This window comes from Panthera onca, chromosome B4 (assembly GCF_046562875.1).
Source record: "Panthera onca isolate mPanOnc1 chromosome B4, mPanOnc1 haplotype 2, whole genome shotgun sequence".
NCBI lineage: Eukaryota > Metazoa > Chordata > Mammalia > Carnivora > Felidae > Panthera > Panthera onca.
Window position 1 is genome coordinate 65,196,138 of NC_138345.1, and position 24,181 is coordinate 65,220,318.

Sequence of the window (24,181 nt, forward strand, 5' to 3'; positions counted from 1 at the left end):
TTAGATTCTTCCTTTACAACTTCCTTCAGGTTTTTGTCTTTCGGTTATTGTTTGCTATTTCTTGATTTTTATCATGCCTGAACTACTATATTAGTTTCCAAATAGATGTCTTTTTCTTTAGTCTGTCCTATAAGCTGTTGCCAAATTAATTTTCCTAGAACACAGCTCTTTATCCAAGGGACTCTTCTGCTGCAAATATTTTTGACAGGGCAGACCTTGAGTATCCTGCCCATGGTTTCAAGGCCTCCTTATATAGTTTGAGTCCAGCCAACTTTCTCTTCTATTTTACTCCTCCACTGAACTCTGTTTTCTGATCAAGTAAATTCCACTTTCATGGCAACATTTCCTATTCTAGGTCTTTTCACATAAAACGTTTCCATCTGGGATGCAAACTTTCTCCCAATTGCCATTTATGTGAATTCTTCATTTCCTTTAGCCTTTGCCTATTGGCCCTTTTCCAAGCCTCATACTAGGAATAATTTTTCTGTTCTCAGAATTCCACATTCTCCACCACAGTCTATACTTGTAATTCCTGATACTGAAGTTGGTCTTTCATGTCTTATCTTTGCATTATGTTGTAAATTTTTTTCCTGCTCCCTTAAGTTTGCAGGGTGGACAGGGTGTGTATAAGACACTGATGATACCCATTAGTAAATATCTACTGAATGAGACTATTGAATGAATGAACAATCAATCAAGATACATGCTAGAATAATGTTAATAACTAAGAAATACAGAGATGCCTCCTGAGTCATTTGGCTGCTGGCAAGCTGATGTGGCCAAGTGTCTAGGCACTTGAAAAGGAAGATAAGAACTTGGAAAATGTTCCAGTTTCCAGCAATGCTGTTAATTTCTGAACCAATCAAAATGTTATTAAGATATAGAGACAAATAAGACTTGAAAGGGTAAGATGTTTGTCAGCTACTGTCTGAGCCGAGTAAAAGGGAGTCCCAATGGCAGACTGGAACTGGCATAGCCTAATAAGGTGACAAAACCAATTCATTGTGTGCATGTGCATGTGTGTGTATGTGTGTGGTTTGAGTTTGCTACATTTCAGTGAAAAGTTAAGATTTGAGCAGAATAATCAGATTTATGATAATGTGCCCTCAATCTGTGTCCAAGTGGGCTGCATAATGAACTCAGCAATTTCCTCCTCCTTCCACATAAAGGTAATTTCTAGTATGATGAAGGAATTAATGTAGATGAGGGGTTTTGAGAACTAAGTATAATCAAGTTTTATGCAAGGAATTCATCTCAAGGCCAAAGAGATTAAAATCGTGACTCTAGTCATTCACAATAACCACGTACAATCTTAGATTTCTGAGTAGAATGAGAAGGAAGATGCCCTCATTCTTCAACCCCCAAACTCTCTGTCCTCAGCAGACTGTAACCAACATCTTTGATTGTAAAAAACTATATATCCCCTTGGCTTTAATGCTTAAAATGTGAAACCATCAATCTGGATAAATTTGAATTCTAACTTTCACCAGCTGCATGACTTTAGGCAAAATTATAAATTTCCCTGGGCCTTGAGTTAACTCACAAGTAATGGGAATAATTAATAACACTTACTTCATGCAGGTCGGCAGGATTAGCAGGAAGGGTGCCTGGCATAGTGACCAAATTGCAAGTGCTCAAAAATAAATCTTTCTTCCTTCCCCAGCCACTCATATAAACAAGGAAATTCAAAGAGGTAGATGAAATATCAAAGTTCTAGCAAAACTATGAATTTGTATTCTACTTTTTCTCTTAGAAAATACAATGTATGTGTAATTTAATCTTTATGTTTTTTTAAGATTGGGGGACAAAGTGCACTTATCAACTAAAAGAGCTTAATGATTCTGAGTGCTAAGCTGATTGATGTACATACTGCTGTCAATATTTAAAATATGTTTTATAAAAAATAAATAAAAATGTTTTGTAAATTAATTGAACATTTTTACTCTAAAACTTCTGAGTGTCTTTAAGGCTTTACTAAATACTGTATTTGGCCACCGTTGCCAGTGATGAGAGTAGTGATAATCAAGCAATCAGATAGTTTTAAAGCAGTTTTTCTTAAAAATATTTTTTTATTTTTAATTTTTCTTAACATTTATTTATTATTGAGAGATACAGACAGAGCATGAGCATGGGAGGGGCAGAGAGAGGGGGAGACATAGAATCTGAAGCAGGTACCAGGCTCCGAGCTGTCAGCACAGAGCCTGATGTGGGGCTGGAATTCACAAACCATGAGATCATGACCTGAGCCAAAGTCGGATGCTTAACTCACTGAGCCACCCAGGTGCCCCTCTTATAAATGTTTTTAAAAGTGGCATAGGGGATAATTATTTCAGTTAAATAACCATAATAGATAAGTTTAAGTTAACATATATTCATATTACATAGAAATCATAAAAATTAAAAATGACCCTAAATGCCACTGCTCAGAAAAACTAACTATGAGACATACATTGGTTATAAATTTTAAAGAGCACAGAAAAGCATAACGTGGAAAAGACACCTCCATCCATCCTCCTTATTCCAAAGTTCCTTATCCCCAAAGTAACAGTTTTTCTTACTTGTTTGTCTGGAATGTATTTCAGAAAGAGGTGGATTTATTTATTGATACAATTCTCTTCTTTTATTTTTAAAAAAATTTTTTTAATGTTTTTATTTTTGAGACAGAGAGAGACAGAGCACGAGCAGGGGAAGGGCAGAGAGCGAGGGAGACACAGAATCCGAAGCAGGCTCCAGGCTCTGAGCTGTAAGCATAGAGCCCGATGCAGGGCTCAGACCCACAGAGTGTGAGATCATGACCTGAGCCAAAGTCAGACACTTAATCGACGGAGCCACCCAGGCCCCTCTGATACAATTCTTTTCTATTTCACAAAAGATATACTGAATATTCTTTCAATCCTAGTGGCAAACATGATCCATGCACAGTGTTTCAATTTCACAGATTTTTAAACCTACAAAAGTATGTCATGTCAGAAAGCGTAGATGTTACTTAGATTTAGAGAGGTAGAAAGGGAAGATTAGGAAGTCAGTTACTTAGCAGGAAACCATATTTGCCTTTCCAAACCACTGATTTTCCTCTGCCCTCGGGTAAAACTAGTTGTTACTTCTGAGAAGCAGAGAAAAACCAGTACCACTACTTTGTCATTCATTTTAAGGACTGAAGACCATCCTTAATAGAAAAAAAATGACTCTTCACAAGAATGTGTTTTTCCTTGGGACGCCTGGGTGGCTCAGTTGGTTGGGCATCTGACTTTGGCTCAGGTCATGATCTCGCAGTTCCCGGGTTCGAGCCCCGCGTTGGGCTCTGTGCTGACAGCTCAGAGCCTGGAGCCCGTTTGGGATTCTGTGTCTCCTTCTCTCTCTGCCCCTCCCTGTTCATGCTCTGTCTCTTTAAATAAACATTAAAAAATTAAAAAAAAAAGAATCTATGTTTCCTTTACAGTTAACACAATTTGAAATACATTATAGCAAATTATTTTCATTCAAGCAATCTTTTACTAATTTTTCCAAGCAGAGTTAAAATATATCTCCATGAAGAGGCTCTCATTTCCCTCCTTTTGTATACACTCTTTAGTGTGCTCAGGATATTCACCAAAACTCCTGTGGCATTTACCACACTCTGCCCAATATGGCTTGGCCTATATGTGTTCAAATAGCATTTTCCAGTGGTTCCATGGGGACAATGCAGTTACTAAACAACTGGAGACTCAATATTAATCTCTGTTACTCAATTTTGATTGTGAACTTCCAGATGATTTCATGACAGACATTGCAAGTAGCTGTTTTCTTGATTTTTATTGGTTGACTTAAACTACACTGAGACTGCAAGTAGCAACTATCAAGCAATGATCTTTCAAGGGAAAGAGTTAACAAATAATAGTCAGTAGTTATGTTATCTTACTGAGACCTTAAATTCTACTAAAACCCCTTCATGGTACTGCTCCCTGTCTGGCTCCTTTGTCCTCAGTTTCCCTCATCCTTACTTCCTCTGTCCTACCCTTTTCCTCTTTTTTTTTTAAGGTTTATTTATTTAATTTTGTAATGCTTCTTCATTTTGAAAGAGACAACATGTGTGCATGAGTGAATGGGGGAGAGGCAGAGAGGAAGGGAGAGAATCTCAAGCAGACTCTGTGCTGTCAGCATGAAGCCCAACTCAGGGCTTGATCTCAAGAACTGTGGGATCATTACCTGAGCAGAAATCAAGTTGGACCTTACCCGACTGAACCACCCAGGTGCCCCTATTTATTTATTTTTGAGAGCCAGAGACAGCCAGAGAGCTAGCATGAGAAGAGGAGGGGCAGAGAGAGAGAGAGAGAGAGAGAGAGACAGAGAATCCCAAGCAAGCTCCATGTTGTCGGCTCAGAGCCTGATGTAGGCCTCGAACTCATGAACCACGAGATTATGACCTGAGTTGAAATCAAGAGTTGGATGCTTAACTGTCCTGCCCTTTTCCTCTTTATTCAATGCTCTGTTTCTTATGTCATTCTCATTTCTCCTGTTTTTCTTTTCTCCTTTCTCATCTCCATTTTTCTCCCCTTACAAAGTCTCTCACACACACACACACACACACACACACACACACACACACACACAAGCACACACATACACGCACGCAGAGTTTTATATATTTGATCTTTTCTTACCGGGATGAGGATGTAGGTTCAGTAATTTGTCTTTGCACACGTGCATGTTTAATTAAATGTTCTTTTAAAGCATTTTGGACTTCTGCTGGGATATCAGGGGAAGTGTGGCTGATTTTTATAGCAGGCTCAACAGCTTTTAGAGCTGGCTTTTCATTTTCTTTAACTTCTTTTTTCTCTTCGGCCTCAAAGACTTCAGTAGGAGCACTTGAAATGCTCTGTGGAAGGGTACTGACGTTGGAAGTCACAGGTTTGCTTTTCCAACAAGGCCAGCACAACTTCCAGAAGACAAAAAGTGAGACAACCAACAAGGCCAGGCCACAGAAGCTGACAACCACCGCTAACAAGCTGACCGAAATATCTGGAAAAAAATCACAATGTAAAGAAATATTAATCCACTGATAGTGTACATAAAAGAGCAGAAACAGTGAGATAATTTACATTATGGTTATTATCAACAGATTTCTTTTTTAGAGTTTCAAAATTTACTTTTAAGTTAGGGAGGAAAGATTAATAATTAAGCCTGGAAATTCTCAAAGGAGATATATGAAGAATCCCAATTGTGTATAGAAAAGGCATGATATATGCACATTATTTCAAAGAACAGTACAAGGGGTCCAAGAGTTTGCAAAATGAAAGGTGGCAACTTATAACCTGCCATGAAGTTATGAAACTTAAGAAACTCAGAAAATGCACACAATAAGAAGGCTTCTGTTTGTTTCATCTTTTATCTAAAGATGTAAACTTCTCACTTTCTAAGCAGGGAATCGTATCAAATATTTGTATAAACCACTTTCTATAGTCTAAATAAGAATAATACGTTACTAACAGAGAAGAGGTACACTGGTAGTTATATTTTTAACCTCCCTAGGTCCTTTCTGATAACCTTGCATGTTCCTACTTTCTAACGTCCCAAATTAATGATGTAAGTATCTCTAAAATATCCTTATTTCAAAATAACCACAAAATTAATATATGCTCATTATGTAAAATGATCCAAAGAAATATAGTAAAAAAAAAAGTTAGTAAGATTGAGTAAATAAATGAATGAGAGAAAAGAAACAAATCTCTTGTGCAGAAGAATTCCAAGCAATATACATAGATACTCTGTTCTAAAGAAGGTGGACCACAGCTCCCACTCCTCAAGTGTGGACATAGTGCACATACTGCACATAGTGACTTCCTTCCAGAGAAGACAGTATGGAAAGGGGCAAAAAAGGGTAACTATAGTTGGAGAGACCTCACCAGGTGATCAAGGTGACTGTTGGCAATAATGAATCATGTTGATAGTACACACCCTTAATATGATGTGATGAAAATGGCACTCTACCTTTGTGGTCTTCTTTCCCAAACCCATAACCCAAGACTAATCATTAGAAATCTATAAGACAAATTCCAGTAGGAGGGCATTCTACAAAATATCTTACCAGCACTCTTCAACACTGCCAAGGTTGTCAAATAAAAAGTCTGAAAAACTATCATAGCCAAGAGGAGATTATGGAGACAATGACAACCAAATGTAATGTGGTATCCTAGATGGGAGTCCTGAGATAGGAAAAGGATATTAGGTAAAAACTAAGGAAATGTGAATAAAGTATGGACTTTAAGTAACAGTGTATCAATACTGCTTCATTAATTACAACAAATAACCCATATTAATGTAAAATATTAATAACAGGAGAAACTGGGTGTGGGGTATATGGGAACTCTGTACTATCTTCCCAATTTTTATGTAAATCTAAAGCTGCTCTAAACAGTCAAGTCTGTTTTTTAAAAAGTTAAGGATATCCCCCTACCTACTTCCATTTTCACCTTCCTAGGATAACCAATGTTGGCAATCTGGTGTTACAGCACCCTTAAAAACTAAAAAGATTTCCTGTAAAGGGAAATTTGTCTAGATGTAAATAATCTTGTCATTTTCTTTTACAACTTTGCTTAGCCTCAATATAAATATGAATCCAATTTCTTTTGTTTAAAATAAAAATGTTAGGAATATGTTATAGGCTGGATTGTGTCTGTCCCTTAATCCTTTCCATTTTCTTATGTTGAAATCCTCACCCCCTAGTGCCTCAGAATGTGACTGTATTTGGAGATAGGGCCTTTAAATTAGTCATAAAGGCAAAATGAGGTCATTATGAATAGGCACTATTCCAGTATGACTGGTGTCCTTGTAAGAAGAGGAGATTAGGACAAAGGTGCTCACAGAGGAAAGACCATGTGAAAACAAAGGGAGAAGGTGGCCACCTATAAGCAAGGGGAGAGGCCTCGGAAAAAAAATCAACCCTCCTGATACCTTGATCTCAGACATCAAGTTTTCACAACTGTGAGGAAATAAGTTTCTATTGTTTAAGCTACCAGTCTGTGGTACTTTGCTATGAAAGGCCTAAAAAACTAATAAAGAATAAATCTAATTTCCTTTAACCACTACTGGAAATTCAAGATTTCCTACCCCTCCCTAGAAGCAACCACTGATCCCAGTTTGGGGTATATCTGTCCAGCCCAAGCACTAATAAAGATACTTCTTAAAAACCCATACAAAACTTTTTAAAAAAACCTTAAATGGCTTACTGCATATTTATTTCTTCAATTTGCTTTACTTTTTAATTCAATGACCCTTGGGGTCTAACTTCATCTCACATAGCATTCCATAATACTTCCCCATGATGGATATTATGGGATAGATTATACCCAGTGTTTTGCTATTACCACATAGCTATAATGAGCACCTTTGCCCCTTCTTCTTGTACATATTTGTGAGTGTTTCTCTAAGGTAAATGTCTAGAAATAGAATTGCAAGGTCATAGGTTATGCACATATTTAATTTTATTAGCTATTTCCAAAAGAATCCCAGAGTGTCTATAACAAAAACATCCTAAGAGTATACTAGTTCCTGTAATCTCAGAGAAAAGCTGTTATACTTTAATTTTCACTGATATGATGGGAAAATGATACCTTGTTTTAATTTACATTTTCCTGATTAGTAAGATAAAATGGTTCTGTTGAAACTCCCAATTTGTACCTAATGGAAATCTATTCAGAAATTGAAATAATTCCAAATTTTTAATGCTACCTAATTATAAGATAAAAATTAATTTGACATACTGTGATACATAGATATTAATATTTTCCTTCATTTTCTACTTGCTTATTAAAGCAACCATTAAATATATTTCCCATTTATATTCAATTGGTGAAGAATGTATGATCATATTTTATATTTTGTAATTTACTTTTACTTATTAATTTGTTCATTAGCCCCGTAACTTGAAAAAATGAAAAACACATCAATATACTTCCTACTTTTTTTAATGTTTATTTTGAGAGAGAGAGAGAGAGAAAACATGTGCATGTGCACAAGTGGCGGAAGGGCAGAAAGAGAGAGGGAGACACAGAATCCAAAGCAGGGTCCGGGCTCTGAGCTGTCAGCACAGAGCCTGATGACGTGGAGCCCAAACCCATGAACTGATCATGACCTGAGCCAGTCAGACGCTTAACCGACTGAGCCACCCAGGTGCCCCTTGCTTCCTAATTATTTTAAATGGAGGCATAAATACTACAAATATGGATTCATAATATTTATGTATTTTCAGCTCCATTTATGTTATATTTTTCTGGGTATTTTAACTCAGTTAACTTCTTCAACTCAGCTGGAGCCAAAAGCCAAGATATAAGGAAACCGCAGGACAATGTGAGGTAGAAGAAAGGATGGAGTTTGTTTTCAGTCCACAACTGAAAATGCCTCCCTTCTTACTTATAGGCATTAGAAAACTTTTACTCACCCACAAAAATGTGATGACATTCTTTTATGCCATTTTTCCTACATGCTAGGTTTTGGCATTCATAAGGTTATTCTCATTTTAGGAAAAAGTCCTGTGGAAATCTCTGACCCTAATTCCATTTTCCCTACTACTGACAATTTTCTTTCTAAAATCATTATCTGGTTCTACCATTTAGGGGCCCATAAACTATTTCACCCAAACTAAATTACTTGTGAAAGTGAAAAATTGTGTTATCAATAATGCTTGGGTAGCAGGAAGAAACCGAGTCATGTCCTGGCAACTGAGATGTATGGTCACCTTACCTCTCTTAGCCTAACATTCTTCTATATCACCTCTTAGCCATCTGGGACAAATCCAAACTTTGTAAGGCATTCCACAGCACCTTTGTGATTTTACCCCTGGGAACTGGTCACCTTTATTCTTCTGTCACTTTCCTACCTGTACACCTTCCCCTGACCACTCATTACTCTCTCGTGATTTTGTTCAGGCTGTTGCGTGTAGTTCCACTGCATTTATCTTCCTCCATTTGGCTTCCTGGCAAATTTGTATTCAACAATCAGATCCAAATAGTACCTCTTTTTTGACACTCTCTTACCCAAAACTCCTGGGACACAATGTGTTTCAAAAATTATTTTCTTTTGAATATTAGAAAGGCAATATAGTACACATTATCTGGGATAACACTGAGTAACCAAACACATTGATACATCTAAAATGAAATGTATGAATTAGTCACACTGAGTGGGATCACTGAAGATTATAAGTAGCTTAATGCCAATTCAGATAGGGTGTTGATGCCAAAATGCTACAATTTACAAAATAATTGTCAGTTTTCGGGATTTTGAGGTTTTGTGATTGTGGATAAGAGATTGCACATCTGTACTTATTTTGCTTCTCCAAATGCTCCCATCCTACACATAAACTCATTCCTTGATCCTTCAGAGCAGAAACCAAATTTATTCACCTATTGTAATGTCTGGTATTTATCAAATGGTCAAAAAATGTTTATGGAGCTATTGAATCCACATTTTGGGAATTACCTGAAAAAGAACTTAAAAGGCTGTAGATTTTGAGGTGGCTAGATGACTAAAAACTGAGTGATTTAGAAGGAATATGCAGAAATCCTTCTACCAGGAAGATAATATAATATAGCTTGTACCCTGGCACAGTTTAGATCTGGGTTCAAATGTCAGCTCCACCACAGGGACTTTGGGCAAGTTGTTTAGGTTTTAAGAGTCTCGTAAAAATAGAAGTATTTATATTTATTTCATAGGATGTTGTGAGGTTTAAATAAAGGTATATAAAGTATATAAAGGTATATAAAGTTAATTTGGATAGTAAGTGCAGTGATGGTTTGCTGTCATTATCAACTCTTTATTCTTCTTTAAACAAGAGTACTGAGGAGAAAAGAGGCATAGTTATGGATTGAGTATGGACTGAATGGTGATTCACAGATTAGTAACAAGAGGAGAGACTCATCTGATGACAACTGGTACTGAAAGGAGTGAATTTGTTTAAAATGAACACCAGCATTTCTAAGTAAATATTAATGTTTCAGGAAGCTAACAAGTAACATTCCATTTTCCTGTCCATATGTGCTCAAAACAACTGAGAGGCAAACACATGTTCAAACAGGCAGCAATTAAAATACAGGCAGCTATCAGCTTAGGTCTATCAGAAAGTGGATTTGCTAATCTGCCACCTTGAATTGAATTAGACTTCACCATACAGTCACAAGCCTGGCTGCACCACCACTGGTATTCCCCATGAGGACTGGACCCCATAAAATTTACTACATGGAGGAGTAGAGAATATTTGTTTCCTGAGGATATGAAGCTCATACATCAAAGAAGGGGGAAACTGGTAAGTCATTTCTCAGAGATGAGGGTGGGCCAAGATTCCTATCTTGCAGCTCCTTTCATTCAAAAGCATACAGCAAAGGGAAAAAGAGATTTCCTTCTTCTCAACAGCAAAAAGTGAAAGAAGTTGGGATAATTAGAATTTTATCCTGAAACAATAAAACTAAATTTATAAAAATAAGCTTATTGTATTTTATATATTTTGCATTGCTTGCTATTGTAATTATGGCTAACCAGTAAAGGTATTAAAAACAAAATGAACTGTTTAATACTTAGGTCTTTATGACATAAATTTTTTCAACAAAATTTGTTTAGCAAAATAAAAGTATCTGACTATCAAAAGAATAAGGAAGAATCTGGGAGAATTTATAAAGTCATCAAAATGTTTTAAATGATTTTTTTTATGATTGTGACTCACATTTAACCATGGTATGAAAAATGTTATGAGTCTGGACTTAGTTCAAAGAAAAATAAATAACCTCAGAAACATTTTTAAATAAAGATATTGAAATGGTCAGAAATGCATTTCAGAAATAACACTCTGGCTAAGGAGAAGATAAGAGTGGAGGTCAGACTAGAAGAAGAGAAACTAGTTAACATATGATAATAGTCATTAATTGAAGGATTATAGTGGTTCTGAATGAGGGCTGCTGAAATGAGGAGAAAAGCAGATTCAGGAGATAACTGGAAGTTAAAGTTCCAGTTAAGGAGTGTGAAGACTGAAGGATAAGAATGTGAGTTAGTGGGAGACAAACAGGATGATGAAGCAAGGAAGACCATGCCTTCAGCTTTGGTCATACTAAGTCTGAAGTACTTGTGCTCATGCAAGTAGAAATTTTGAGGAAGTTATTGGTAATGCATGACTGCAACTAAAGATGAAATTGAAGGACTTCCTTTAATAGTGGAATCTGAATCCAGGAAAGAGAAGACAAAATTTGATAGAAACCTGAGTACATCAATATTTAAAGAAAAAGAACTTAAAGGAACAAAGAGCCTGTGTGCATAGAAACCTGAGAAAGTATGAAAAAACAAACTCAGGTCAATGTGTTTTCATATATATATTTGAGAGAGAAGGGGCGAGCAAGAGAAAGCATAAGAAGGGGGGAGGGACAAAGGGACAGAGAATCTTAAGCAGGCTCTACGCTCAGCAAGGAGCCTGACTGGGGGCACCATCTTAAAACTGTCAGATCTTGACTTGAGCCAAAATCAAGAGTCAGACACTTAACTGACTCAGCTACCAAGACATCCCTGGAGGAGAATATCCTAAGAAGTAATCAACATAAAAACGTTAAAGTAAGTTCAATTAGAATAAGTAACTATTAACATTAACAAGTAGGTTTTAGTGAATTCAATGAGATTAGTGAAGGAGAGGCTATATTAAGTACATTAATGTGGTTAAATAAATGAATAGGAGTGAGGAAGTGGATTCTATGAGAGTAGACCATTCCTTCAGGAAACTGGATGTTGGAAAGGAGGAAAGAGAAAGGAGGAAAGAGTAGCACGTGGAGGTGATGGAGGTGTTTTATTAGGATGTGCAATACTCAAGCATGTTTTAAAACTTAAGGGAAGGAATCAGCACGCAAGAAGACATAGAAAGTTAAGCAAATGAATAATTAAATGAAGTCCCATAAATGGTGAAAATGGATGGATGGGGTCCGAAGCAAAGGTGAAAGAATTGCCTCACTTTTTCCTTTACAAGTAAAAGAGGATGGTTCTGCAATCAGGGAAGTTTTTAGGTCTTGGGTAGAAAGTCAAGTGAATTCTTATTTATAAGTAGTATTTTCTCTCCAAAGTAGGAGTTGGGGTCAACTGCCAGTTACTTTGGGATATTTGGGAATAGCTTGGATGATGTAGATATAGTGGGGGGAAGTTTGAAAATAGGAATTGTAGAGAACAGGAGAAAATTGAATAGGAAAACACAGGATTTCTGTTCAGAATTGAGGGTTCTTTTGACATTGGATACTAGCTTGCCTGGTTTTAAAACCTCCTAAATAGTTGATTGCTCTGGTGTAGGGATAGAGAAGCAGATGAATTTATTCATGAATGAGGTCTCCCTTCCTCACAGCACTGGAAGATGTAATATATTTCAAAGGAGAAAGCGATTGCAATGATGAAATGATGCATCATTAAGTATGGTGCCATATCTATTGACAGAGAATTCATAGAGAAGTAGAAAGGTGAAAGGACTGGAGTTTCCAAGTGAGAAAGATGAAGGCATAGGAACTTGTGGTTGGGGACTGGGGAGGTTAGGTAGAGAAAAGAACACTGGAGGAAAAAGGTCAACCATGGGGAGGCCAGGGTGATGAATATAAATGGCTTTGCTTGCCTTCTCTGCAGGGCCTTTGAAGTTACCCTTGCAATAGGCAAACTTGATGAGTAGACCCTATCTCAAATTTTCAATGTCTCTGAATAGTTAAAAAGAATTCATTATATAACATTCACCTTATTATATTTTGGGAAGATTAAGAGTTAATTAAATTTACAGATATTAGATTAGGTGCCCAGATAATCAGGTTTAAAATTGCTCAAACCCTGGCTTGATTACATAAATATGCATAACCATTGCTTTACCACTGTCTACTTATCTGTCAAGATGTCTCTGACTCACTTTTGGTATAAAGATTTTATTCTTTCATTGTGTCTTAATAATTCAAAATAAAGTGACCCAGTTCTGAAAAACTCTCAGTAAGAGAAGATTAAGCCATGGGGCACCTGGGTGGCTCAGTCGGTTAAGCGTCCGACTTCGGCTCAGGTCATGATCTCACAGTTTGTGAGTTTGAGCCCCGTGTCGGGCTCTGTGCTGATAGTTTGGAACCTGGAGCCTGCTTCGAATTCTGTGTCTCCCTCTCTCTCTGCCCCTCCCCTGCTCATGCTCTGTCTCTTATAAATAAATGTTAAAGGAAAAAAAAAAAAAAAAAGAGAGAGAAGAGTAAGCCAAAAAATGCTAATTCCTCAGAAACTTGTGTAAAGCAGAACTTTGCTAAAGTCTATGTAACCAGACCATAACATTTGCATGGTCCTATTCACTGAGGCTTTTAAAAAGGGTTAGATCTAATTGTCTACTACCTACACAGATGGATATGATCACACAGAAAAGCACAGACCAATTGGTGTGCTCTCCATTCCCATCACCACTGCGTTAATTGATATTCTTATCTGTGGTTTCTGTATCATTTTTTTTTTAATTTTAAAGTTCTAGTTCTTTAATTTTCAAAATGTACAAAAATATGATTTCTTATAATTAATCAAAACTTATAATTTAGTTCATTGATATTTCAAGCCTTTTGTTCTTTGGTCTCTTCCCATTATTGCCTGAACATAGACCATATTTACGGCATCATTCCATAGAGAAAGAAGGGGAATAAAACCCAAATCACCAACTCTTTTTTTTTTTAATTTATTTTGAGAGAGAGAGAAAGCATGAGTAGAGGAGGAACAGAGTGGGGGTGGGAGGAGAGAGAGAGAGAGAATGAATCCCAAGCAGGCTCCACACAGCACAGAGCCCAATCCAGGGCTCAAACCCATGAACCATGAGACCATGACCTGAGCTGAAGTCGGATGCTTAACTGACTGAGCCACCCATGTGCCCCAAATCAACAACTCTTACTCAAAGAAAGCTGAGGGAAACTGTTTCTAAGATAAAAATTTGGAATTATCTTTGAAGTTAACCTATTTATCCTATTCAGATGATGTTGTGGTTGACCCTTAAACAATGAGGGGGTTAGAGGCACCAAGTCCCACCCAGTTGAAAACTGCCATATAAGTTTTGACTCCCCTAAAACTATTGATAGCCTACTGTTGACCAGAAGCCTTGCCAATAATATAAACACTTGATTAACATATATTTTATATGTTATATTATATACTGTATTCTTACAATAAAGTTAGAAAAAATAAAATGTTATTAAGTAAATTATAAAAAAGAGAAAATACATTTAGAGTACTGTACTAGAAAAAATCTGCATATAAGTAGATCCACACAGTTGGATCCTGTGTCGTTCAAGGGTCAACTCTAATATTATAATAGGGCATAATTCTGATTTCTATAACAAGAGGCTAAACTAACAGTGACTTAAACAAGGTAGAAGAAGTTTATTTCTCTCTCATGTAATTAACTATTCCAGCATAAGCAGGCCAGGGCATACACATCAGGTTCAAGGTGTCTAGAGTCCTAATTTTTTTTTTTTTATATTTGTGCTTTGCTATTCAAAGGTTTTTGCCTTCTCCTTAATGTCCAAGATGGCAAGCTACCATGCCCATGTTCCAGGCAGTTAGGTGGTAGAATACCATGGGGAAAGGGAAGGTGAGAGTCTGTCCTTTAATTCTAAGGGCACAGCCTGGAAGTAGTACACATCACTGCCACTAACATTCTGATGGTCAGATTTAGTCATGTGGCTGCAGCAAACCAGAAAGAAAGCTGAGAAAAGTTGTCATTTATAAATTAAAAAAAAATAAGTTATTTTAATGCTGCTATGTATCTAAATAAAAATAAAGGATTCTGATACTGTGAAATAAAAGGGGGGAAATGAATACTTGGAAATAACTAGCAGTCTCTTTTTCATCTATATATCCAATACATAATCAATCAACATATTATCCTTGCAACAATGCTTCTTATAATTTCCATTTTAACAGTACTGATTTGCCTTTTTCTTGAATTTCAATAAATGATAAAAACTTTGTATTAATACTATATTGAGTTGATTATAATATGCATATTTTAAAACATTTACATTTTCTGAAATCTGAATATATTTTAGTATCAATGGCTTATTACAATCACTAATAGCTAGGAAGTAAGTATGTCATAATTTTCTCTGTGTATGTGCAAAACAAAGGCATCAATATAAAAAGCCATAGAATGAGTCCAAGTGGCTTAAAAAAAAACAACAACCAAAAAAAAACCAAAACAGTGGAGAAAACAGTAAAGCCTAGCACTAAACCTTACAAGACAAACTTTTGGGGGATAGGTGGAGAAGGCAGTGAGTCAGTGAGTTTGCCAACATTGCGAACATTGCACATAATTGTACAGGTAGCTTAGAGCACAACACCAAATGGCCTTTATATCTTTTATGAATTCTTTTAAGGGAAAAAATGCACCATTACCACTCTTGACAGCACTCTTGATGGCACAGAGCCTAATAATGAGTGGAAAAACAATGGTGTCACCAATTCTGAAATCAAAAAGCCATTCAGAAGAATCATGGTCAAATTTAAACTTATTTTAACCCATTTATGTCTTTTATTTTACTTTTTATGTTTGTACAAGAGTGATATATGATTTCAACAATTTATGCCTGTTTTAAAAGAAGTCTCGACATAAATGTGAAATAAAAACTCTGTGATAACAAAGTATCAAGTTATAATTTATTTAGTGACATTTCTTTTTCTTTTTGGTACCACATAAAATAATGGTGCATCTTATAATCAATAGCATCTTAGATTCAATCAAATATGGTATTCAATATGATATAAAAGTATCCTAACTTATAAAAAAATCTTTACACATGTTCATAATTGAGTAAATAATTTATAATCTGTGATTATCTATTAATTCTACATTTACAATAACTTGAACTATGTACAGCATTTAATTAATGGTACAAGTACATTTTATTTTTTTTAAGTTTATTTATTTATTTTGAGAGAGAGAGGGCACACGTGTGCACATGCACCCAGCGGGGGAGAGGCAGAGAGAGAGGAACCCAAACAGGCTCTGCCCTACCAGTGCAAACCCTGATGGAGGAATCATGGTTCGTGAGATCATGACCTGAGCTGAAATCAAGGATGAGACACTTTACTGACTGAGCCACCCAGGCCGCCTAGTACAAGTACATTTTATGTCTGGCACAGTGGCTTTTACCTAAGTGTTCAATAAATATTTGTTGAATAAAAGCATAATGTTAAAACCACTTCTCAGATATAGTAACAATTCATATTGTAACATATTAGAAATGATAATAAGCTTAATATTGTTTTATCCATTATTCCTATAAATCTATGACTATTGAAACAGAATTAAGGGAATAATAAAGACTGTAAGCTATAGTCCTCATTGTTTGATTAAAATAATTCTGCAGTATGAACACATTGACATTTACAAGGTTTTTTAAATTGACTGTAATGTTCTCTATTCCATAACAGAATGTTAAATAGCAGATCGTAACACACTTCAGGATCCACCCAGATGAAAAAAAGGTAGTATCAGTCCCTCCCACCTTCATCATTCTACCCTTCTAGCTCTGAGGCATCACAGAACAATTTTATGATTTTATGTATACATATACAGTATTTCTGTGTGTGTGTGTGTATATATATCTATATATATAGATATATAGATATAGATATAGATATAGATATAGATATAGATATATAGATACAGCTTTATTTTCAGACAGTCTACCTAAGTCATGTTGATGTCAGCTTTTACAGTTTCAGTAGTCATTTAGGATATTTAAAATGATAAAGAAAGAGGCACCTGGGTGGCTCAGTCAGTTGAGTGTCCGACTTCAGCCTAGGTCATGATCTCACCAGTCCCGAGTTGGAGCTCCATGGTGGGCTCTGTGCTGACAGCTCAGAGGCTGGGGCCTGTTTCAGATACCGGGTCTCCCTCTCCCTCTCTGCCCCTCCCCCATTCGCACTCTGTCTCTCTCTCTCTCTCTCTCTCTCTCTCTCAAAAATAAACATTAAAAAATAAAATAAAATAAAATAAAATAAAATAAAATAAAATAAGGAAAAAGAAAACTATTATATAATAACAAGAAGCCATCGCTTCAGTCAGGGACTGTTTCTAAACTTTGCCAGTGCTGGATATTCCACCAACAGAGAAAATCAGTATTGTACAAATTACAAATAAACAACATAATTTATTTAACTTTAATAATAACACTTCCTATTAGGAGGCCTAGTTTTCTTTGATATCATAGCACTGAATTTTAATAATGACATATATAGATGGTTGACTACTAAACTTACATACCCAAAAAATGGTAGGAAAATAAAGCAAAAATTGATTTTAATGTATTATTTTTCTAATGACAAAGTAACAAAAATAATTTAACCAGAAATTTAATATCTGTTTTCATTATAGGCTTATTTATGGACATACAGAAGGAGCTATATTTATAATTATATGCATTCAAAGTTGTGCATTTCAAACACAGTAAAATCTTTTACATGATTTTACTGTTCAAATGAATCAATTATATTTAGCTAAGCATTCATGAATTAACTCTCATGTACACTTAATTATATGCATGCTTGTACTCAAGTAAGAAAAATAAAGAATGTTGTGTCTTACGCTTGTATGACAGTATATCTAACAAAAGGAAATTTTGGAATTTGGGTCATAATTACACACTGAGAAATCTTAATACCTTCCAATACATCACTAATTATAGCCAACGGTATAATGATAGGTAAGAGCCTATTTTTTACAAACATTTGTTCCAGTGCCCTGTGGCACCAAGGATGCCCCTAGGAAATCTTCCTATGCTTACTTTTTGTGGAACCTAAGGAACCCTGGGTTTTTATCCTTGCTGCTTCATTAACTAGCTTGATTTGAGGGGAAGTTGCTAACTTTCCCTGCCTTCGTTTTCAACATTGCAAAATAATGACTTCTAGTTGTAACTGGAATGACTAATAGGCATTTGAAAAAAGATGATTATCTTCCCCATGCTAGTTTCTACTTAAGCAAACAAGCTTTCTTTTACTATTATAAATTGATATTTTAAGTAGATATTCCCACTTTTCTAGAACTTGCATAAACTTAATACATTTATTACACAACACTTACAAATTTAGCCACTGGATCATAGCTCTACCTGAACACACTCTGTGGGAAGTCAACAGATACCCATATGATGTTCAGTTGCTTTTTTGTGAGTATTTTGCTCATATTCTAGGTTTTAAATACCTAAAATGCTCTAATTTCTGCTATTATCATAAACAAAATACGATTTCTTGTAATTAATCAAAACTCATAATTTAGTTCATTGATATTTCAAGCCTTTTGTTCTGTGGCTTCTTGAGGATGAATTTATTAATTCATTCATTCTTTCATTAATCCAACAAATATTTATTGAGACTAAGAGCCATAGATTTTTCTAGGCACTGAGAATAAGACAGTAGACAAACCACTGCTCTCAAAGAGCTTATGTTCTACTGACTTAATGTATACATCAGGAAGAACACAATTGTATTTTCAAAATATAGATAATTTTAATTGGCATTAGAGATTCCAATAAACATTTGTGATAATGTTTATCTTCTGCCAGAATCTTGTAAAAAAATCTTGTAAATGAATGTAGATGTATCCAAATAATAACTAATTTTTTCCATAAAACAAAATGATTAAGTTTTAAAGACAATGGGATTTGAATGAAATGGACAGCTATAGATCTTATATATAAAATCATTCTTGTAAGGATCTGATTTCAGAGATTCACAGCTCATTTAAGAGGAAATATAAGGGTGCCTAGGTGGCTCAGGTGGTTAAGCATCTGACTCTTGATTTTAGCTCAGGTCATGATCTCCTGGTTGGTGAGTTTGAGCCCTACATTGGGCTCTGTGCTGGTGGCGCTGAACCTGCTTGGGATTTTCTCTCCCTCTCTGCCCCTCCCTGCCTCTCTCTCAAAATAAATAAACTTAAAATTTTTTTTTAAAAAGAAGAAATATAGATCTTAATTTGTCTCAAGAAGAAAAAAGATGAAAGCAAAACAAATCCTGTCAATATTGTCAAAATACTGATATCTCAGAATTAAGAAAAGTAGGTGTTTGCGGACACTGGCTTGGCCTTTGAAAGCAGTTGTTCATTTCCCTTGGGAACAAATGATACCAAGCATAGTATGTATTGATGATCATGTAAAAATGAGACTTTCTTGATTGGAGTGGCATTCTTCATTGGAGTGACAATGTGGGAGAAGGAAAAAAATCCTTTCTTACATCCTTCTTCATATATGGGTGTATCTGAATTTATTATGGTTCAATTACTCTGTCTCATATTTACAAGTTTTGAGGAAAAATTTCCACTATATTTCTAAATTGTAACTCTTTATACAATCATTAGAATGTGTAAAACTCAGTGTGTAGTTGTACCAGAATTATAGATTAAGTAATCATTTGCTTTGTGTCTGTAGAGAAAAACCTACGAAACACCCTTACTCATTTTAAGCCCTTATCATAGACTTAAAATGACTCAATCTCAGAGAATCACAGTGTAATTTTAAAAATCTTACTTAGCAATCTCCTTTATTAGTCAAGTAACTTCAAAGAAATTCTTTGCCATATACCTACTGATCCCTACATCTACAAAATTCAGGAATACACATAGAAATTGAGAAAGAAATTGTTTAAACTTTTATTTTAGAATTTTTAGTCCCAAATTAAAAGTATTAAAATGCAAAATCAAAACAATGATGAATTAAATGTTTATTGAAAATATTTAAATTAAGGTTAGGTCTATACAATTGTGATGTGACTATGTGCTTCAGGGGGTTTGATTAGCTATGGTTTATGAGGCCTGCCTTTTAAGCAACATACTTTCCTAAAACCTCATAAGCATTTGGATATGGGGCAGCAATTAAAGACTGACCGGAAATGAACCCAAATGCAGTTCCAAAACTATTATGTGTATTAGTCATGGTATATCTGAAAAATAACATTTTTGGCTGATATATTGTTTTGTATGTTCCCTAAGTATTAAATCATATTGTGCACAAAGATGAATTTAGTTGGTGACATGTCTATTGGGGGTGGGGGTGGGGGTCAGAGGTAAAGAGAGGGCAAACATTTGATTTTCTAAAAATTACACATGATGAACTTTCCAGTGTGCTAGTAATGCTGACATCAATAATGTCTCTAATAAACTATTCCAAAAAAGTAAATTAATTGGTGTTGGCAGATGCAGTCTAATTCGTCACAAATCTTAAGAAAATATGGGATTAGTCAACTTGATTGGTAGATCCTTAATGCCAATAACACTGCTGATGCTTCTGCTACTGCTGTTACAGTAAAGAGGATGGTGGAGCCCGCTCTTTATTGGCACTTAAAACACTGGTAGGAGAATATATTATTTATATGTGTGATTCATAAGTTCTTTAATGTAGAATGACTTTAATTGGGATTACCAGAATTTCTCCCCCTCTACTCCTATGGGAAGGAATCTAAAAATATACACAATCTGGAAGCCTGTAATTGTCACTTCACCCTTTGAATAACTGACACCATATGGGCAGTGCTGATTAACATTCAAAGTAAATAACCACTGTGCCATTCAATGTAGATGCCCTCCTACCAATAATGTGTTTCCTATTCAACAAACAGTGAGTAGAAGGGTCACCTACTGGAAGTGTTTTTATTTAGAGACCTACTGCTCGCTTCGGCAGCACATATATTTAGAGACCTAGAATAAAGGGCACAAGTGCTAAGTTACAAGAAAATCGACTACAAAGAATAATGTGAAGCTGAGTGGCTAATATAAAGATTCAGTAGGTAATATGTGAATCCATTTTGCAGATATCTTTTGGTATTGGGAGTTTATTTATGGATTAAAGTATTTTATTTCTAATTGTACAGATTTACAAATGGAAAATGTAAAGTAATCTTGTGCATCTTTAGATCTCATACAACCTTACAGAATGTCTTCTTTAGTGGTAGCCACTAAAAATATATTCATATATTAAATCAAATACTCCATCTGAATAGCATATATTTTCTCTTTACAGAAGAAAAATATCCATGAAATTGTTTTAGACTCATTTTTCCCCAATTTTTCTTTCCAAGGGAAAGGCCAAAAGGAATGGGAACTACGACTACCTCTTGTGGGCTTAGGACACGCTCAACACCCTTTCTGCAATTCATATACTGTGTTTTACCTTAAGTTTATATGGTTGTATATTTAGAAAGATTTATAAGCTAGCAATTGGTTTCCGACTGCACAGTTTTCCTCATTAGCAGCCAATCTGAGAACCAGGAGACTACTTCTTGCTGTATGATCACAAACAGATGATCACAGCATCAACCGTTAAATGACCAAATTACAGGTATTTAAATTTAAATACTTTAATTTCTTCCACTATACCCCCTTCTCGGAGTCTTATCTTTAGAATGTCGATCGCTAAAGATGTTTCAGAAGAGTTTATCCAATATCAACACAGAGGACTTTTAAGGTCACACTATTTTGGGTATTTATCTCATGCTTAGCAACCATGCACGTGACACACATATACACTGTGTTCACCCAGTTCCTTCCACTAATAGTTGTTTGATACACTCGTTGGAATTCAACACCTACTGAACAAGTGAAAAAAGACTGTTTTATTTGTATATGCACAAAACGTCTAAGTGTCCAGCATGGGGACAGCACCAATCATGTACCCTTCCGCTCCAGGGTTCAAGTAGCAGCATCTCTCAGGTTCTGCCAACCGCAGACAGAAAAGAAGCCTCTCTTGGTTCCGGTTGCCACGATCAGAGAATTTGAAAACCCTGCAGATAGTCCATTTAAATAATGGTAGGGAAAAGCTAAACCACATCTATTCCCACCTCCCCTTCCTCTCCCTTTTCTTTGGTGGTGGTGGTGGTGGCTGGGAGAGATTCACTCAGTGCGCCCTCCTGGCCCCCTTCCCCAGTCCGCAGAGCTGTGGGCAGTCGCGCTCCGCTTGAGTTGAGCGGTCCAGCTCTCACCTGTTGCCCTGGCTGCCCTCAAGCCACGAAGCCCCGCCACGAGGACAAAAATGACAGAAAGCAAAGGGGAAGAAACAAGACCTACAGAAGAGATGGCGATCTTCCAGCCCGTTGCCGAAAATCCCGAAAGCAGTGCTTGTTGGTCGCCCAAAGCCACAAGCGACCGTCACAAGGGACTCTCGAAATCACGCGGCCCGCAACTCTGGAGTCCCTCTCGCTCGTGTGAACGGACAACAGGCTACACTAACCAAGCACTGCGCAGGTGGTTAAAACCCTTTCCCCAGGAGTGACCAAACACTAGTTCTGATACGGTTCCCCTCAACCCTCGGAGAAAAACCTGTCACCTGAGGCTTCTTTCCACTTCCAGATTTCTGACGGTCGGTGTCCTTCTCCATCTCACCCCATTTCTTCCAAGTTTCGTGAAGGGAGAGGGAGGATGCCCGCGCTTGGGGTGTGCATGACAGCATGTGTGTAGAAAGAATTTCTAATCTTTTCTCTTTCCTCCACTTTATATGTGACCCGAGCCTTGGTTGTCGCCTCAAAAAAGAATCCCTGTTTTGCCAACGCTGTCACGAAACCCTCCAAGATCACATTTAATTAGGGGTTCGGACACTGTCAAAAGCTCGACAGGTTGTAGCCGCGAGTTACACCCCCTCCTCCCCCGCCCCCGGAGCCTTTCCGCTCCCGGAGGCCAAGGCAACCCTATTTGCAAGGCGGTTTCTCGCGTCCAAGCAGGGATTCTCCGGCCCGGCCCCTTCCCCAAGCTCGCGACCCGCGACACGAGAGACGGCAGCTGGAGTCCCGCCGGCGAGCGGCTCTCGCAGGCAGCGCTGGGTAACAGGCTGTGCGCCGCCGCCCTCGCTCGCCTCGCCTCGCCACCCCGGAAGGGAGCCCGCAGGCGTGGGAGAGCGGCGGCGAGCGAGGGACGGCGCGGCGGGCTCGGAGCACGCCGGGGAGGTGGAAGAAGCCGGGCAGGCGGAGTCGAGCCGACAAAACCCGAAGAACCCACGCTCCAGGTGTCCGGGAGCTGAGCGGAAAGAGGAGCGAGGTAGGAAGGCGCGGCGTCCCACAGGCGCCCTGGCGCCGCGCGGGGTCCCGGCGGAGCGCGCGGACACGAGGGGGGCCCTCCCCGGTTACCTGTGCTGCTTCCGCCCTGGCTGCCCCTGTCCCGGGGGAAGATGCCCGAGCACTTCTCCCACTCCACCTGGCCCGCGAAGCACAGCTCGGTGACGATGTGCAGCGCCTTCTGGCACAGGCTGCTCACTCCGTCCTCCTTGTGGAAACTCATGGTTGGCCTCTTTTTCCCCAGTCGGCCGGCCGAATTTCCCCTTCCCGGTACCTCTGGGCTGGCCCCTCTGGCGCCCTAAGCCATCGCCCGCTCGTGGGGAAATGGGCGGGAGAGCGCGCTGCTCCCAGCGGCAACTCTTAGGAGCCGCAGGTTGGCCCCATGGCGCGAGCGGGGGGCGCAGGGGAAGGCGGAGAGGCTGGGGCTGGAAGCGCGCGAGGCGGCGGCGGTTAGGTTTGCGCCAAGTCTCCTGCGGCGGGAGCCAGCCAGACGCGGCGAGCTGGAGAGAGAGACCCGGCATGGAGTGCGGAGAGGAAGGGTAGGGGGTGGGGGAGACGTGAAAAAGCCAAAGCCCTCGACTCGCTAGAACTCCCCCCGCCTCCTCCCAGCGCTTTAGTGTTTGGGCTGGTGGCTGGCGGCGGCGCGTCCAATCGCAGCCCGGCGCGGGCCGGCAGACCGGTTGAGGCACCCGCAGCGCCCCCTCCGCGCTCAGTCAGGGGCCCGAGGTGGCCTTGCAAGAGGCGCGACTCCTCGTCCCTGCCGGGACCCCAGCTTGGGCTGCAGGTGCACGATGCAGCGGGGAGGGGGATAGAGAAATCTTCGTTTTCTCCGTACTTTTTTCCCAGCCTCCGTCTGCCCCTCAGCTTCCTGTCTCTCCAACTTTACTGCATGTGTGTGGCTCTCCGTGGTCTGTCTAGTTTTACTTTTCTGAAAAGTCGTTACAACTGAAGACAAACTGAAAAAGTTAAATTTTAAAAACGAATAGGCGAATAATCAAGTCAGATGTCTACAGAGAAAGAGAAGTGTGCCTGGAAAGCACGTTCAAAATGATTTCTAACGATGATGATTTAGAGACAAAATTTAATTCCAGAGTTCTTTTTATTGCTATTACTGAAATTCACCGTAAGATACATTTCCTATCTATCCAATTCAGTTTTT

General features: G+C 38.0%; 1 protein-coding gene and 1 long non-coding RNA gene across 4 annotated transcripts in view; both read right to left on the reverse strand.

Annotated features, from left to right (window-relative positions):
* The window catches only part of SYT10 (synaptotagmin 10), a 66,502-nt gene extending 42,589 nt beyond the window's left edge, over window positions 1-23,913 (reverse strand). For 2 of the 3 annotated variants that reach the window (XR_009617348.3, XM_060657945.3), the window contains exons 1-2: window positions 23,095-23,911; window positions 4,641-4,998 (exon numbers count right to left, since the gene is read on the reverse strand). Coding sequence is in view for 2 of the 3 variants with exons in the window: in XM_060657945.3 (XP_060513928.2) it covers window positions 4,641-4,998; window positions 23,095-23,245 (509 nt within the window). In the remaining variant the exon portion in view is untranslated. Of the gene's footprint in view, window positions 1-4,640; window positions 4,999-23,094 lie in introns of all 3 variants that reach the window. The other variant, XM_060657946.3, reaches the window with a different exon arrangement.
* LOC132694535 (uncharacterized) lies at window positions 21,574-22,696 on the reverse strand. The gene is made up of 2 exons (XR_009617349.3): window positions 22,302-22,696; window positions 21,574-21,759 (listed from the first exon to the last, which is right to left on the reverse strand). It is a non-coding gene; the product is annotated as an uncharacterized LOC132694535 (long non-coding RNA).
* Window positions 23,914-24,181: the final 268 nt, after the last annotated feature.